Source organism: Mobula hypostoma, chromosome 21 (genome assembly GCF_963921235.1).
Source record: "Mobula hypostoma chromosome 21, sMobHyp1.1, whole genome shotgun sequence".
NCBI classification, from domain to species: domain Eukaryota; kingdom Metazoa; phylum Chordata; class Chondrichthyes; order Myliobatiformes; family Myliobatidae; genus Mobula; species Mobula hypostoma.
The window spans coordinates 29,097,686-29,114,724 of NC_086117.1; the positions used below are offsets into that span (position 1 = coordinate 29,097,686).

At 46.8% G+C, this 17,039-nt stretch overlaps 1 protein-coding gene across 2 annotated transcripts in view; it reads right to left on the minus strand.

The window, feature by feature from the left end:
- Window positions 1-17,039, minus strand: part of adamtsl2 (ADAMTS-like 2) — an 88,577-nt gene that overhangs the window by 29,608 nt on the left and 41,930 nt on the right. For both annotated transcript variants that reach the window (XM_063073153.1, XM_063073154.1), the window contains one exon: window positions 8,612-8,738. In XM_063073153.1, the coding sequence (XP_062929223.1) occupies window positions 8,612-8,738 (127 nt within the window). The remainder of the gene's footprint in view (window positions 1-8,611; window positions 8,739-17,039) is intronic.

Sequence of the window (17,039 nt, forward strand, 5' to 3'; positions counted from 1 at the left end):
TGACAGAAGACTTGATAGAAATGTATGTACGGGGTCTTTCTTTTGTTACATTTAAAATGGCGATTTTGTTATGTTAATCTGGGGAATGCGGCTTTGTTGTGCTTTAATGCTGAAGAGAGTTTGCGCTAACAGTTTGTTTTATTTTAAAATGAGATAACAGGGTTCTATTAGCCAATGGGTGGTTATGTATCGTTTTGTTTTTGGATGCCGTGCTGTATGATATGACTGTGGACTGAGTTTTGGCGGGGAGTCGGAGGAGAGACAAGGAGGACAGCGGATGTGCGGAGAGACTCCGGTCGATCACTCAGGGTGGTCCCGAGCCGTGAGTCGACGGAATTCGGGTGGTCGTCTGACGTCGAATTGAGCTCCAATGGTAGCGTGCGAAGAACTTGGACTTTGACAAGTGTTGGCGCCTTTTTTTCCATTACTTTCCTCTCTGTATCAAATGCATATTAATGTCATAGAATTAGTAATAACTATAAAGTATATTTGTTAAAATTTACTGGGTGTGCTGGCTGATGATTGATGTTTGTGATTGATTCGGGTGGCGACTGACCCTGAGGGGAGTGTTGAAGCAGGTGCTGGGCGGGATTTCCCCTAGACATACACGAGCCCATATAACGGAACATTACAAGTGGGGGCTACCATCCTGGATTTGGACTTTTCGGGAAAGTTGTACTTGTCGTTGCGGTAAGTGGTGTGAAGATGGATCGAGATAAGATTGTAAGTTGGTGTGAATTGGAGGAGCTACCGGTGAATCATGCGTGTGTGGTAAGCAGGGTCGATTATCACATTCCGGTAGAGGTACTGGTACGAGGGTTGAGTTTGATTAAAGGTATCGGGCAGGTAGAACTTGCAGCTAGAAGGGGTGGGAAAGAACTGGAGGCTAGCTGGATGTTGGTGCGGACGAGTGCCGACGTCATGACTTTAGAATTACCAGCGACAGTCCACGTCCAGGGGGAGGCGGGGCCGTGGGGTCTCCATACCCTCCCCGAGGATGCAAGTGAGGAGGTGCCGGAGGAGGAGGAGCTAGATGAGGCCCCCGGCCGGGTGCCCGTAGCAAGAGGTAGAGGTGTGGAGTGGGAAGGTTTGGCCAGGCCCCGCCCCCATGGGCTTGAGGAGACTGCCGAGTTAACGGCTGCCATTACCTCCCTGGCGAGAAGGGTTGAGGGGCCCCACCCGAAGCTGAGAATTTTCTCGGGAGCCAAGCCCACCCCGGAAGGGGAGGATGACTATGATACCTGGGTTAAAGATACATCCCAATTGTTAGAGGTGTGGCCAGTTTCGGATGAGGAAAAGAGACAGCGATTGGTGGAAAGCTTAAGGGGCGGGGCGGCCCGGGTGGTCTGCAATCTGAGAGCCGCACGCCCCTTGGCTTCCCTATCGGAGTGTTTGGACGCTTTGGAGGAAGTGTTTGGATTGTCAGGGGATCCCTGGCGGCATTTAGCGGAGTTTCAACGGATGGGGCAGAGAAGAGGGGAAAAGCTCTCAGACTATGCTTTCAGGCTGGAAGGAAAGCTTACGGGGTTGCTGCGACGAGGGATAGTGAGGGAGGACGAAGTGGCAGAGTTAAGGATGAGCCAGATATGTAGCGGTTCCCGGGAGGATGACAGGGTGGCTTGGAGTGTACGGCAGTCGTTTAAGCGGAGCTCCCCTCCATCATTCGGACAGTTGATCCGAGAGGTATGGGCCGAGGAGTGTGCTTTGGGCCGACCAGAGGGCTCGGACCCTCAGGGACGGTCTTCAGCGGTTCAGGAGGTGGTAGCCAGGGTGAGACCAGAGAAATCCAAGGGGTCCCCGGGGGCCCGTATCGGGAGGAGAGAGACGGCGAGTAGTGGGTGCTATAACTGTGGGAGAGAGGGGCATTTCCGCCGGGAATGTGAGTGGCCAGGGGCGTGCTACCACTGTGGGGAAGCTGGCCACTTGCGGAAGGATTGTGAGAGACGAGATGCGCCGAGGGGGGAGGGCCCCCGGGCCACCAAGAAGGGAGAGGTGTCGGGAAACTTAGGAGAGGCTCAGTGAGGGAACGGACTGGAGTCTCGGGAGGAACACGTTCCCAGAAAACCGCTATGGGACCCCGGAAAGAACAAGCCCAAATTCCTGATGGACTGGTGGGACCCCGTTCCAGCGTGTCCCTACGGATAGAGGGAATCTTTGCGAAAGCCATCCTTGACACTGGGTCGCAGGTTACCTTACTGTACCGGTCGTTCTACAACAAATATCTGAAGCATTTGGCAGTAACTCCGTTTAACGCATTGGAGATTTGGGGCATAAGTGATGGTGATTACCCGTACGATGGATACTTGTCAGTGAGATTGGAATTTTCAGGGGGAGATGTGGGAGTATCGGAAGCCTTTGAGACGCTGGTGTTGGTTTGTCCGGACCCGGTGGAGACCGGTGGTGCTGCCCTGTTGGTGGGGACTAACTGCCCTCTGGTGCGACGGCTCTTGGGAGCCTGTAAGAAGGGGGGTGGGGGGGAGAACTTTCTGGAGACCCTCTCGGTCCACCCCGTGTTCCGAGCAGTGTACGAAGGAGTGGGTGACCCCCGGGGCTGGATCCTGAGTGCAAACGAGGGACGGTGAGGTGCACTCAGGCGAGGCCTAAGGTGATACGGCCAGGGGAGGCGACATTAGTGATGGGGACCCCCAGATTCCCCGGATTACTGCCGGGCGAGGCTCTGCTAGTAGACGCCCCCGACGACCTGGAAAGGGAGTCCCGGTTCCCGGCTGGGGCGCTGGTGAGACCTGAATTGCAGAGGCCCTCAGCTGTACAGGCACGGCGGATGGGGGTGATGGTAAGGAACATAACGGAGAGGGAGATCACCTTTAAGCGCGGGATGCCCCTCACGCACTTGTTCCCGGTGACGGTGATGTCCAGCGCCCCCGTGAAGCCCACTGGAGAACTATTGGGAAACGGGGGGGCAGCTGACCGAGGAGGCCTTTAATTTTGAAAACTCCCCTGTACCGCCGGCGTATAAGAGCAGGCTGGTGGAGAAGATGCTGAAGTTAGGGGATGTCTTTTCTCAGGATGAGTTTGATGTAGGATGTTCCAAGAGCACTCGGCACACTATCCGGGTGACAAATGACACCCCGTTTAGGGAGAGGTCGCGGCGGTTGGCCCCAGCAGATGTGGAAGATGTGCGGCAGTTGAAAGACGCAGGGATTATTGCGGAGTCCCGAAGCCCCTACGCATCCCCCATAGTGGTGGCAAGGAAGAAAAATGGGAGGGTACGCATGTACGTGGACTATAGGACCCTGAACCGCCGCACTGTTCCCGACCAATATACGGTCCCGAGGGTGGAAGATGCCTTGGTCTGTCTGAGTGGTGCACAGTGGTTCAGTGTATTGGATTTGCGGAGTGGGTATTACCAGATTCCGATGAGCGAGACTGATAAGGAGAAGACAGCCTTTATCTGCCCCCTGGGGCTTTTCCAGTTCGAACGAATGCCCCAAGGCATCTCGGGGGCCCCAGCCACCTTCCAGCGGCTCATGGAGCGGACAGTGGGGGATATGAACCTGCTGGAGGTATTGGTGTACCTGGACAACCTGATAGTGTTTGGATCTACGTTGGAGGAACATGAGGAGAGGCTGCTGAAGGTGCTGAGTCGGCTGAAGGAGGAAGGATTAAAACTTTCCCTGGATAAATGTCAGTTCTGCAAGACATCAGTCAGTTATGTTGGGCACATAATCTCGCGAAATGGAGTGGCCACCGGTCTGGATAAGATAGCCGCAGTCACCACCTGGCCGAGACCTCAGAAGGTGAGCGCCTTACGCTCGTTTTTGGGGTTTTGCGGATATTACCGGCGGTTCATGAAAGGATATGCGAAAATGAGTCATCCATTGAACCAGCTGCTGTGTGGCTATCCACCTGCAGGGAGGAGGAGGAAGGGAGACCGAGGGTCAGAGGTAGGAGGATACTTGAACTCAGGGGAGCCTTTTGGATTGAGGTGGGATGCTCAATGCGAGGAGGCGTTCCAATCTCTAAAAAGGGCGCTGACGCAGGCCCCAGTGTTGGCATTTGCTGATCCCCGGAAGCCGTATGTTCTACACACTGATGCCAGTCACGACGGTCTGGGGGCTGTTCTGTACCAGGAACAGGGAAACGGATTGAGGCCGGTAGCGTTTGTCAGTCGGAGTTTGTCGCCATCTGAGAGAAACTATCCCACTCACAAGCTGGAGTTCTTGGCGTTGAAATGGGCGGTGGTGGACAAGTTGAGTGACTACCTATATGGGGCCCAGTTTGAGGTGAGAACTGGTAACAACCCCCTCACTTACATCCTGACCTCGGCGAAGCTGGACGCTACTGGGCACTGGTGGTTAGCAGCCTTGTCTGCCTATGAGTTCAGCCTGAAGTACCGCCCGGGGAGTCGGAACATCGACGCAGATGCCCTGTCTCGTCGGGCGCACGACGAGTCCGGCACGGCCGAGGAGTGGAAGAGTGTCCCTGCCCAGGGAGTAAAGGCCATGTGTCAAGTTGGGAGTGACGGGGAAGTAGGAGCACAGATGGGAACGGATCGGGTAGTAGATCAACTGGGGGCTGACAATGACGCGCTACCCACTGTTTACTGTAATGTGACTGCTCTGAGGAACAGGCAGCTGCCGGAGTTGAGTCCCCAGGAAGTAGAGGCGGCTCAGCGTGATGACCCGAGCATTGGCACTATCTGGTACGCGGTTAGCCGGGGTGATATGGGGCAGGTGGAGAAGGCGAAACATGCCTCTGTTCTCCTACTACTGAAGGAGTGGCCCCGGTTGAAGCTGAAGAACCATGTCCTGTACCGGGTCACGTCGCCTCCGGACCACCCCCGGCGCTGGCAGCTGGTCATGCCTGAGAAGTATCGGAAGGCTGTGCTCCAGGCTCTACATGATGATTCCGGGCACTTAGGGGTAGAGAAGACCTATGGATTAGTCAAGGACCGGTTTTACTGGCCCCGGATGAGGGGGGAGGTGGAAGAATACTGTAAGACCTATAGCCGTTGCGTCAGGAGGAAGACCTTGCCTGCGCAGGCGGCTCCGTTATCCCATTTGCAGAGTGCAGGACCCATGGACCTGGTGTGTATGGATTTCCTGTCTATTGAGCCGGACACCAGCAATACCGCGAATGTCTTGGTCCTCATGGATCACTACACTAGATATGCGCAGGCTTTTCCCACTAAGGATCAGAAAGCGACTACAGTGGCGAAAGTGTTATGGGAGAAGTACTTTGTTCATTATGGCCTTCCCCGGCGGATCCACAGTGATCAGGGACGGGACTTCGACAGCAGGCTTATACATGAATTGCTGGACATGCTCGGCACCTTGGAGATTGGACAGGAGAGTAAGTGGAGTCAGCACATTGCCCATTTGGTTCATTGTTACAATTGTACTCGCAGTGATGCTATGGGGTACTCGCCCTACTATCTGATGTTCGGATGGGAAGCGAGGTTGCCCATTGATCTGCGTTTTGGGACTGAAGTGGGGGAAATACCTTTGAAGCCATGTCTGAAGTACGTGTCCGATATGAGGAGAGAGTTGAAAAGGGCGTACGAGTTGGCTGAGGCGGCAGCCACCAAGCAGAACCAGCGGAATAAAAGGAGGTATGATCAGAAGGTAAAGTTCGTCCAGCTATTGCCAGGAGACCAAGTCCTTATCCGGAATTTAGGACTACAGGGTAAGCACAAGTTGGCGGACCGTTGGGCAGCCACCCCCTGTGTGTGGAGAGTCAGATGCCGAATCTCCCGGTTTACCAGGTGAGACCTGAGGACGGGCAGGGGCCTGTCAAGGTACTCCATCGGAACCACCTGTTGCCTCTGGGTCGCGAGGTGAAGATGGACCCAGAGCCCAAATGGGAGTTTACTCCTATTACGAGGACTCTGCGAGGGCGCGGGAAGAGCCTGCTGCGAAGAAAACGGGGCCGGTCCCCACCTCGAGAAGGGATACGTCATTGGAAGATGATGAGTCAGACGTGTGGTACCTGCTTCCGTTCGCTGATTCCCCGGTGCCGGGAGAAGAGACTCCTGGCCCTTCCATAACTGAGTCAGGGGAACCGAGGGAGGGTGTTGCAGAGCCGCCTGTATTCCAGCCGGGATTGGGGGAGGAGAGGGTGGAGGCAGAACCCGAGCCAGAGGGCTCACAGGGGCAGAGGGATCCCGGTGAAGGGGAAGGTCCGACAGATAGGCTCGAGGGGTCAACTGGGGTGTCTGAACAGGGAGAGTCAGCAGAGGAAGTACAGAGGCCTCAGAGGAGTAGGCATCCCCCGGAAAGACTCACTTATATAGCGCTGGGAGAGCAGGGGGTGATCTCTACTGCCCTGCAAAGTTATGTCACTGCTTTATGCACCTGGGTTGGGTTTTGTGTTTTACAAGGAGCACTGGTGAAGTTTGTTAACGTCATGAGGGCATGACTTTTTGTGGTGGGGGGAGAGTGTACGCGGTCTTTCTTTTGTTACATTTAAAATGGCAATTTTGTTATGTTAATCTGGGGAATGCGGCTTTGTTGTGCTTTAACGCTGAAGAGAGTTTGCGCTAACAGTTTGTTTTATTTTAAAATGAGATAACAGGGTTCTATTAGCCAATGGGTGGTTATGTATCGTTTTGTTTTCGGATGCCATGCTGTATGATATGACTGTGGACTGAGTTTTGGCGGGGAGTTGGAGGACAGACGAGGAGGACGGCGGATGTGCGGAGAGGCTCCAGTCGATCACTCAGGGTGGTCCCGAGCCGTGAGTCGACGGAATTCAGGTGGTCATCTAACGTCGAATTGAGCTCCAACGGTAGCGCGCGAAGAACTTGGACTTTGATAAGAGTTGGCGCCTTTTTTTCCCATTACTTTCCTCTCTGTATCGAATGCATATTAATGTCATAGAATTAGTAATATCTATAAAGTGTATTTGTTAAAATTTACTGGGTGTGCTGGCTGATGATTGATGTTTGTGATTGATTCGGGCGCGACTGACCCTGAGGGGAGTGTTGAAGCAGGTGCTGGGCAGGATTTCCCCTAGACATACACGAGCCCATATAATGGAACGTTACATGTACATAGTGACCAAAGGCATAGATTAAGTGGACAGCCAGAGATTTTTTCTCATGGCAAAAATGGCAAATACAAGGTGGCATAATTTTAAGGTGATTGGAGAAGGGGGATGTCAAAGGTAAAGTGTTTTTTCCCCTCACAGAGTGGTGAGTACATGGACATTTAAGAGACAGTTAAATAGGCACAAGGATGATAGAAAAGTAGAGTGCCAGGTGGGAGAGAAGGGTTAGATTGGTACTAGAGCAGGTTAAAAGGTTGGCATACCATCATGGGCTGAAGAGTCTGTTCTGTACTGTAAATGTTTTATGTTTTAATCCAGCTACCTTAAGTTTTAGGTTTTTCTCCCATATTGTAACGTAATTTTTCTTCTCAAATCACTGGCATGGTTTTTCTATGTGGGGCCCTTTGCCTAATTTTCCCCCAAACTTATCTTTTCCAACTTCAGAAGGCCAATCTTGTTGATTCTAGACAAGCAGCAATTGGTATCAAATGACATAATCAGAGACTGTGGGCAGGTCAGAACAGTCCAACCTATAAATCTCCTCTGGAAAACTTGGACAGCAAAACCAAGTTTGCAAAAGTTTGCATATTTGTCAAAGCTGTCAATGATTTGTCAGTACTTCTGGATGTTAGAGATATTCAAAAATCATTAGAAGTATTCTAATTCTTTTTAATAAAAAGTAAATCAAACAAAAGCAGTTTGAGTGATTAGGGATATTAAAACAAACACCAATAATTAGATATAAATTACCTTATCCTTCACAGCCATAAGACCATCATTCAAATGAATGTGCTTGATGATCCTATGCCAGGTCTAACTGGCACAGGATCTGAGAGCATATTTTCCCGGGTGTGTGCTGGAGAATCTCAGCAAGCTCCTGCAACTGGTCTCTGAAGTTTAGCAGCTAAATACAATGGGAAATTGCCAATAGTGTTTGGTTAATTAAGTTTGAGACTTCTGCATTTGCTCAGGATTTCTAAAACTTGCCAGCACCTACTCTGAGAAATGACATACAAAACTGCCAGCCAAAATCAGGGAATAATTGAATCTCTGCATTAACTTGCTAAGACATTCCACAGCCTAGTAAACATCTGAGACAACGCTTCTTAATTTTCCTTCAAAATGTTTCAGTTCTACTCTCCCTATATCCAAATCAGTTATAAATGCGAGACAAAATCTGCAGATGCTGGAAATCCAAGCAACACACAAAAAATGCAGGTGAAATTCAGCAGGTCAGGCAGCATCTATGGAAAAGAGTAAACAAAGTCCTGATGGAGGGTCTCGGCCTGAAATGTCAACTGTTTACTCTTTTCCATAGACACCGCCAGCATTTTGTGTGTGTTGCTCAGTTATAAATGCACCTGGAAAAAGGTTCTATCAAAGAGCCCCAAAACTGAATAAAGATCCAAATCTTATCAATATAAAAACCATTTAGTCTCCTGTTTTGCCCTCCTGCTATCTGCCATTCTCTTTAGTTGTATGCACTGTTAATTTTTCCATTGAGGCAGTATTTGATGCCTTTCAGCTTTAACCATATTTTGAGAATATTTTTTTCAATAATGGAATGTAGATGAATAACACAAAAAGAGAACAGATTTCTTACCTTGGTTGACATTCCCTTCCTACACAAAACTCATGAATTGGCTCCGGTCGAGTTGCAGAATCACAGAATGAATCTTCAACCTCAACACCATCGTAACGAATGCACACTGCAAATGAAGTGGTGACTCCTGCATACAACAGACAGAGTTTAAAAAGGAGCACAATATATATTTTATTTCAGCTCCATAGACAGGACTGCAAACAGAGTAATTTGGTAGCAGATGATAATAATATTAGCCCCAGGCATCTGATGATTGCAAGCTAAATTAATTATACTATGTTTTGCTGCTCTTCTGAAGAATTAAATGAAACTAATATTATAAAATTATCAAAAAATAGAATCTGACATACAACGCTACGTCTGACTTCTCCATGTTGCTTCTCTCTGGCAATCCTGAATGAGATCACACTACTAAGTTTGCTTTCCCAACCCTGCCCTCACATCCTGAAATAATTAGTTATCAAAAACTCAAAAGCTCAGCAGCCTTACAGGAAGTAGTTCACAGCTGCTGACCAAATGTCAATCCAGCAGAGCAATTGAAGACACAATGGTCAGAAATCTTAGCTTCCAATAAAAATTAGTTTGATTCTAACAACTCAGGTGGTGGGTTGACATCATTTGGTGATCCTTGGGACATCTAAATAGCTTACATAAAAATGGAAAATGGCAGATAATCTCAAATGTGAATGCTGTGTAAGAAATTTTAACAATCCACCACACTGTGCACAATTATTCTTCCCACTAGTATACTGCTAATGTGCATGAAGCAATACCAGCAGCAATGAAATGACTCTCATTACACAGAATATAAGAAAACAGATTATATTAGAAATGCAAGGAGAAAGCAAAAAAACTATTAAAATCAGTTGAGTCTAGATCTAAAGTGTCAAATACTTCAGTGCACACACTGAGAGGGTAGTTTCAGAAAGTGCTTAGGAGAAGATTATTTTCAACTTTGCAACCAACCCAATTGCTCCAACAACTAACCAGCATACTGTACAAACATAAGTGCCCGCATTGCTCTTCAGGTCAAAGATGGGTCACTTCAGTCTCAGAAACCTTGCCTCATTATTCATGTAGGGCATCTCTGCTGTCATGTACCATCTATAATACTTCATTGCATGGTGCTGCACTACGGAAAATCTCTTTTGGCAAACTACTAGTATTCACACGTTGAGTGGACATTTCAATGTATTACAAGGCTCCTAAAAGTGTTGGTGTTCATAGGAGGCATTCTCCGTCAATTTCTGCCATGAGTGCTATTCCTATTGTTAGATGATTCTCCTTTTTTAAATTAAAAGATCTCGTTTCTCATCTTATGAACATAACTTCTGTTCTGATCAACACACAGACACTTCTCTGATTGTAGGATTTTTACTGGCAATTAATTATGATGGGGTGTGCTGAAACCATGAGGAGTGTGTTATGAGGGATCCCGATCTGAGTCTGTCTTCCTGAAATAAGTTTGACAGAGGATTGTGCAATGCGTTGCACTGCTTACAGGAAGCAATGGCACAAGGCACGATTCACACTGATGCTGTTAAAAATCTCACCAGAAATGAACTATGGGCATTGATCAATTGTTGAAGCTGACAGTCAAAAACACACCTCTAAGATATGTGGAATTAACACTGAAGAAGTGAATGTTTTAATAATGATTGATAATCTCAGAAATATGCATTAATATAATTTTTATACATTCAATGGCAATTTTTTTTGTATATTATGCAGATGAATGTGCGTCAGTTCAGGCAGTTTAAGATTGAAGGTGAAACATGGAAACTAATCATACCTATGGAAAATATCTCTGCCTGTAGAAATTTCATCAAGTGGTAGTTAGTAAATGTCAAAAAGCAGCACGAGTAAAATAATTTGGGTAATCCCCATGTGAAAATACCTATACCTTGCTTCTTGTGTGCATGTACATTCAGCAGCCACTTTCTTAGGAACATCCTGCACCTGAAAAATGGCCACTGAGTGTATCTTTGTGGTCTTTTGCTGCTGTAGCCCATCCACTTCAAGGTTCAATGTGTTGTGCATTTAGAGGTATTCTTCTGCAAGAGCACAATTGTAAAGTGTGGTCATTTAAAATACTGTCATTTTCCTGTCAGCTTGAACAAGCCTGGCCATTCTGCTCTGACCCTTCTCATTAGCAAGGCCAAGAACAACTGCTCATTGGATGCTTTTATTTTTTTGCATCATTCTCTGTAAACTTGAGACTGTTGTGCATCAAAATCCTAGGAGATCAGCAATTTCTGAGATACTCAAACCACCTTATCTGGCATGAGCAAGCGTTCCAGGCGTGGTCAAAGTCATTTAGATCACATTTCTTTCCCATTCTGAGGTTTGATCATGTCTGCATGTTTTTATGCATTGAGCTACTTATTAGATATTTGCATTAACGAATGGTTATACAAGTGTACCTAATAAACTGGCCACCAAAGTGTCTTTGTTAAGATGGCACTAAACAGCGGCTCTTTTGCTTGCATCTTCGGAAACAGCTCTATTTCCATCTCTAATATCTTTATTTTTCCCTTTCAAGGTTCTTTTGAAGACCTAGACCTGGGGTTACACGCTAACTTCGGTTCTTTGAGGGAATGGGACCTGCTCTCAGAGTTTCACACCTGGCCATTATCTGACACGCCAAAGATGCGGTCCAAGAGCTTATCTAGTCTTTGGAGGCCAGGGATCTCATGGCTCTGGACATGGGCGGATCGAAGGTTGGTGTCCTGGCAGGAAAGCGACGCATTGGACTTTTAACATCATAAACCAGCAAATTGTTTGTTATGTCTCCCCTCTCGCTGTGAAACAGAGACATCTCTTTCTCCCTTATTAGGGAGAGAGAGAGCCTGTGTCATGTTGAATACCGGGTGAACGAGTAGTCTTTGGGGTACCACAAGTCTGTGTCTTTGCTGTATGCTTGAGTGCTTGGTGGTGGATGCTGATGCTTTTTTTTGTTGGTGGGGGGAGGGGGATCATTGCTTTGCTGCTGCTTATGCTTGGGAGGGAGGGGAGCTGGGGGGATCTCTGGGGTTCAAACATTTAACTGTCATTCATTCTTTGGGAGCACTCCTCTGTTTTCGTGGATGGTTGCAAAGAAAAAGCATTTCAGGATGTATATTGTAAACATTTCTCTGACAAGTATACACAATTAATTTACATCTAGCAAGATCCCAAAAGCAGCAAGTTGTACTTTATTTTAGTAGTTAATTGTGCTTCTTCCTTTAGTTCAATGTTCCAAAGAGCTACAAGTACATTAATGAAAATTTATCTTCCATATTAAGCACTGTTGAGATGAAAACTATTACAATCTAAAAACACATCAGAATGAGGTTAACTACATAGGATGCCTAACAGTCCATGAGATTTTTGAATAATTTTCAGATGTTCAGTATACACTCAATGGCCACTTTATTAAGTGTACTTATACACCTGCTGATTAATGCAAGTATCTAAACAACTAATCATGTAGCAGCAAATCAATGCATAAAAGCAGGCAGATATGGTCAAGAGGTTCTGTTTTGTTTAGACCAAACACAGAATGGAGAATAAATATGATCCAAGTGGCCTTGACTGTGGAATAAGGTGTGGTTTGAGTTAAACTGGAGGTGGGGCAAAGTCAAGATGGCACTAAACAGCAACTCCTTTGCTTGCATCTTCGGAAACAGCTCTAATTCCATCTTTAATATCTTTTTTCTTTTTAAGGATCTTTCGAAGACCCTGATCTGGAATTACACTCTCAGGGCCTCATAACCAGCCACTTTTTGATATCCCAAGGATGCAGCCTGAAGATGAGCACGCCTTCAGGGTTCTGGATTTTCGTGGCTCTGGAGACGGGCTGATTCTAGGCCAGTGCCCCTGACTGAAGCGCCATAGGAGAACACAGAACATCGGGAGCAGCAAGTTAACTGCCTGGGGTTGTGTGGCCAGAGAGCTGTGCCCTTTTGGTGCTTACTGTTTGAGTGCAGACCCCGGAAAAAACAATGCAACAGACTTTTAACATCATAAATCAGCGAATTGTTTGTTATATCTCCCCTCTCGCTGTGAAATGGGGACATCACTTTTCCCCTTATTAGGAAGGGAGAGCCTGTGGTATGTTGAATTGTGCGGGGCCTATCAGTGGCGGCAACTAAGCTCGACGAACTAAATAAAAGTACCGAAGGGCTATGCGGAGCGGCCATTGTCGGGATGGCGAGTTGTCAGATGTAGGCCAGTGGTGAGAGTAGAAGCAACAGGCTTTGGCTCATTCAGGCTTCGGCAAGGTAAGTGGACTTCGTTTTTTGTTTTTCTCTTTGCACTTTTTTTTTTTGGAGAGATAGAGAGCACGTCGGTAGGGTTAGTATTTTGCTCTGGGTGTTGGATGTGGGAGTCCTGGGAATCTTCCAGTCTCCCAGATAGCCACATCTGTGCCAGGTGCACTGAGATGCAGCTCCTGAGAGATTGTTTTAGGGATTTGGAGCTGCAGCTCGATGATCTACAGGGAGAGTAACAGAAGATAGAGAGGAGCTACAGGGAATTAGTCACCCTGAGGCTACAGGAGTCAGATAAGTGGGTGACAGTCAGGGAAGCGAGGGAAAGAGATCAGATGGTAGAGAGCACCCTTGTGGCCATCCCCCTCAGTAATCGTTATCTCACTTTAGATACGGTTGAGGGGGATGACCTGACAGAGGACGACCACAGCGATTGGGTCTCTGGCACCGAGCCTGGTTCGCTAGTGCAGAAGGGAAAGAGGAAGATGAGGAATGTGGTAGTCATAGGGGATTCCATAGTGAAGGGAACAGACAGGAGACTCTGTCAGCCTGATAGAGATACCCTCATGGTGTGTTGCCTCCCAGGTGCCAGGGTATGGGATGTCTCGGATCAGGTGCAGAGTATTCTGAAGGGAGAGGGTGACCAATCAGAAATCTTGGTACATGTTGGTACCAATGACATAGGTAGAAAAAGGGAAGAGGTCTAGAAGAGAGAATTCAGGGAGTTAGGTAGGAAGCTTAAAAGCAGGACCACTAGGGTAGTACAAAAAGGATGGGTTACACCTGAACCCAAAGGGGTCCAAAATCAAGCGGGCACATTTAATTAAGCTGTTAGGAAGGGTTTAAATTGATTTGGCAGGGTGATGGGAACCGGAGTGACAGGGCTGAGGAAGGGGAAAACTGAAATAAATCAAAGATAGCATGCAAAGAGATTATGGAAAGAACAGGCAGAAGATGAGGCTTAATCAAAGCATGTGGCATGAGTTACAGGGCAATAGAGACGTGGTGCAGTTAAAACAGAAAGCAACAAATACTGGACTGAGAGTGTTGTATTTGAATGCATGTAGCATAAGAAATAAAATGGACAATCTTGAAATTCAGCTACAAATTGGCAAGGATGACGTTGAAACTTGGCTAAACAATAGCTGCCATTGGGAGCTGAACGTCCAAGGATATATGGTGTATCAGAAAGATAGGTTAGTTGGCAGAGGGGGTGGTGTGGTTCTGTGTATAAGAAATAATATTAAATCATTAGAAAGAGATGACATAGGATTAGAAGGTGTATACTCTCTATGGGTTGAGTTAAGAAATGGCAAGGGTAAAAGGACCCAAATGGCAGTTGTATATAGGCCTCCAAACAGCAGTCAGGATGTGGATTATAAATTACAGCGGGAGATAGAAAAGGCATTTCAGAAAGGCAATGTCATGATAATCGTTGGGGATTTTAACATGAAAGTGGATTGGGAAAACCAGTCCAGTACTGGACCTCAAGAGAGAGAATTTGTAGAATGTCTAAGGGATGGCTTTTTAGAACAGTTGAGCCCACTAGAGGATCGGCTGTGCTGGATTGGGTGATAAAAGAGCTTAAGGTTAAGGAACCCTTAGGGAACAGTGATCACAATATGATCAAGTTCACTTTGAAATTTGAGAGGGAAAAAAATAAAATCTAACGTGTCAGTATTTCAGTGAAATAAAGGAAATTACAAATGGCAAGAGAAGGGAACTGGCTGAAGTTGACTGGAAAGGGAAATTTGCAGGAAGGACAGCAGAGCAGCAATGGCTGGAGTTTCTGCGAAAAATGAGGGAAGTACAAGACAGATATACTCCAAATAAGAAGAAATTTTCAAAGGGAAGAAGGACACTATCGTGGCTGACAAGTGAAGTCAGAGCCAAAGTAAAAGCAAAAGAGAGGGCATACAAGGAAGTCAGAGGTGGTGGGAAGATAGAGGATTGGGGAGCTTTTAAAAACTTGCAGAAGGAAACTAAGAAGGTCATTTGGAAGGAAAAGGTGAATTATGCGAGGAAGCTGGCGACTAATATCAAAGAAGATACTAAAAGCTTTTTTAATTATATAAAGGGTAAAACAGAGTCGAGGGTAGATATAGGACCAATACTAACCTGGGGATATTGTAACAGAAGATGCAGAGTTGGCAGAGGAACTGAATGCATATTTTGCAATAGTCTTCACAGTGGAAGACGTCTGCAGAATACCAGACATTCAAGAGTATCAGGGAAGTGAGGTTTGCGCAGTGAAAATTACGACTGAGGAGGTGCTCAGGAAGCTTAATGGTCTGGGTTGGATAAATCTCTGGGACCTGATGGAAAGCACCCTCAGGTTCTGAAGGAAGTAGCTAGAGAGATCGCGGAGGCATTAACAATGATCTTTCAAGAATCGATAGATTCTGGCATTGTACCAAATGATTGGAAAATTGCAAATGTTACTCTGCCATTTAAGAAGGCTGGGAGGCAACAGAAAGGAAACTATAGACCTGTTAGCCTGACATCAGTGGTTGGGAAGTTGTTGGAATTGATTGTTAGGGATGAGATTACAGCTTACCTGGAGGCACATGACAAGATAGGCCAAAGCCAGCATGGTTTCCTGAAAGGAAGATCCTGCCTGACAAACCTACTGCGATTCTTTGAGGAAATTACAAGCAGGGTAGACAAAGGAAATGCAGTAGACGTGGTGCACTTGAATTTCAGAAGGCCTTTGACAAGGTGCTGCATATGAGGCTGCTTAGCAAGGTTCGAGCCCATGGAATTACTGGGAAGTTACTAGCATGGGTGGAGCGTTAGCTGGTCGGCAGAAAACAGAAAGTGGGAATAAAGGGATCCTCTTCTGGCTGGCTGCCAGTTACCAGTGGAGTTCCACAGGGGTCAGTGTTGGGACCGTTACTTTTTATGATGTATGTCAATGATTTGGACTACAGTATTAAGGGATTTGTGGCTGAATTTGCCGATGATACAAAGATAGGTGGAGGAGTGGGTAGTATTGAGGAAACAGAGAGCCTGTAGAGTGACTTAGATAGTTTAGGGGAATGGGCAAAGAAGTGGCAAATGAAATACAATGTTGGAAAGTGTACGGTCATGCACCTTGGTGGAAGAAATAAACGAGCAGACTATTATTTAGATGGGGAGAGAATTCAAAATGCAGAGATGCAAAGAGATTTGGGAGTCCTTGTGCAAGATACCTTAAAGGTTAACCTGCAGTTTGAGTCGGTTGTGAAGAAGGCAAATGCAATGTTGGCATTCATTTCTAGAGGTACAGAATATAAGAGCCGGGATGTGATGTTGAGGCTCTATAAAGCACTCATGAGACAACACTTGGAGTATCGTGTGCAGTTTTGGGCTCCTTCTTTTAGAAAGGATATACTGACATTGGAGAGGGTTCAGAGAAGATTCGTGAGAACGATACCAGGAATGAGAGGGTTACCGTATGAAGAACGTCTAGCAGCTCTTGGGCTGTATACCCTGGAGTTCAGGAGAATGAGGGGGGATCTCAGAAACATTCCAAATGTTAAAAGGCCTGAACAGATTAGATATGGCAAAGTTATTTCCCATAGTAGGGCATTCTAGGACAAGGGGGCACAACTTCAGGATTGAGGGACATCCTTTTAGAACTCAGATGCGGAGAAATTACTTTAGTCAGAGGGTGGTAAATCTGTGGAAATTGTTGCCATGAGCGGCTGTGAAGGCCAAGTCATTGGGTGTATTTAAGGCAGAGATAGACAGGTTCTTGATTAGCCAGAGCACCAAAGGGTATGGGGTGAAAGTAGGGGAGTGGGGATGACTGGATGAAGTGGATCAGCCCATGATTGAATGGCAGAACAGACTCGATTGGCTGAATGGCCTACTTCTGCTCCTAATTCTGATAGAATTACAGGGGTGAACAAGTAGTTTTTGGGGTACTGCAAGTCTGTGTTTTATTAATGCTTTGCTGCACGCTGAGTGCTCGGTGGAGGGTGCCGATGCTTTCTTTGCTGGTGGGGTCATTGATTTGCTGCTGCTTGTGCGTGGGAGGGGGAAGCTGGGGGCTTTGGGGTTTTAACATTTTAACTGTCATTCATTCCTTGGGGCATTACTTTGTTTTCAAGGATGTTTGTGAAGAAAAAGAATTTCTGGACCTATATTGTATACGTATCTGACATTAAATGTACCTATTGATTTTAGAAACTGCT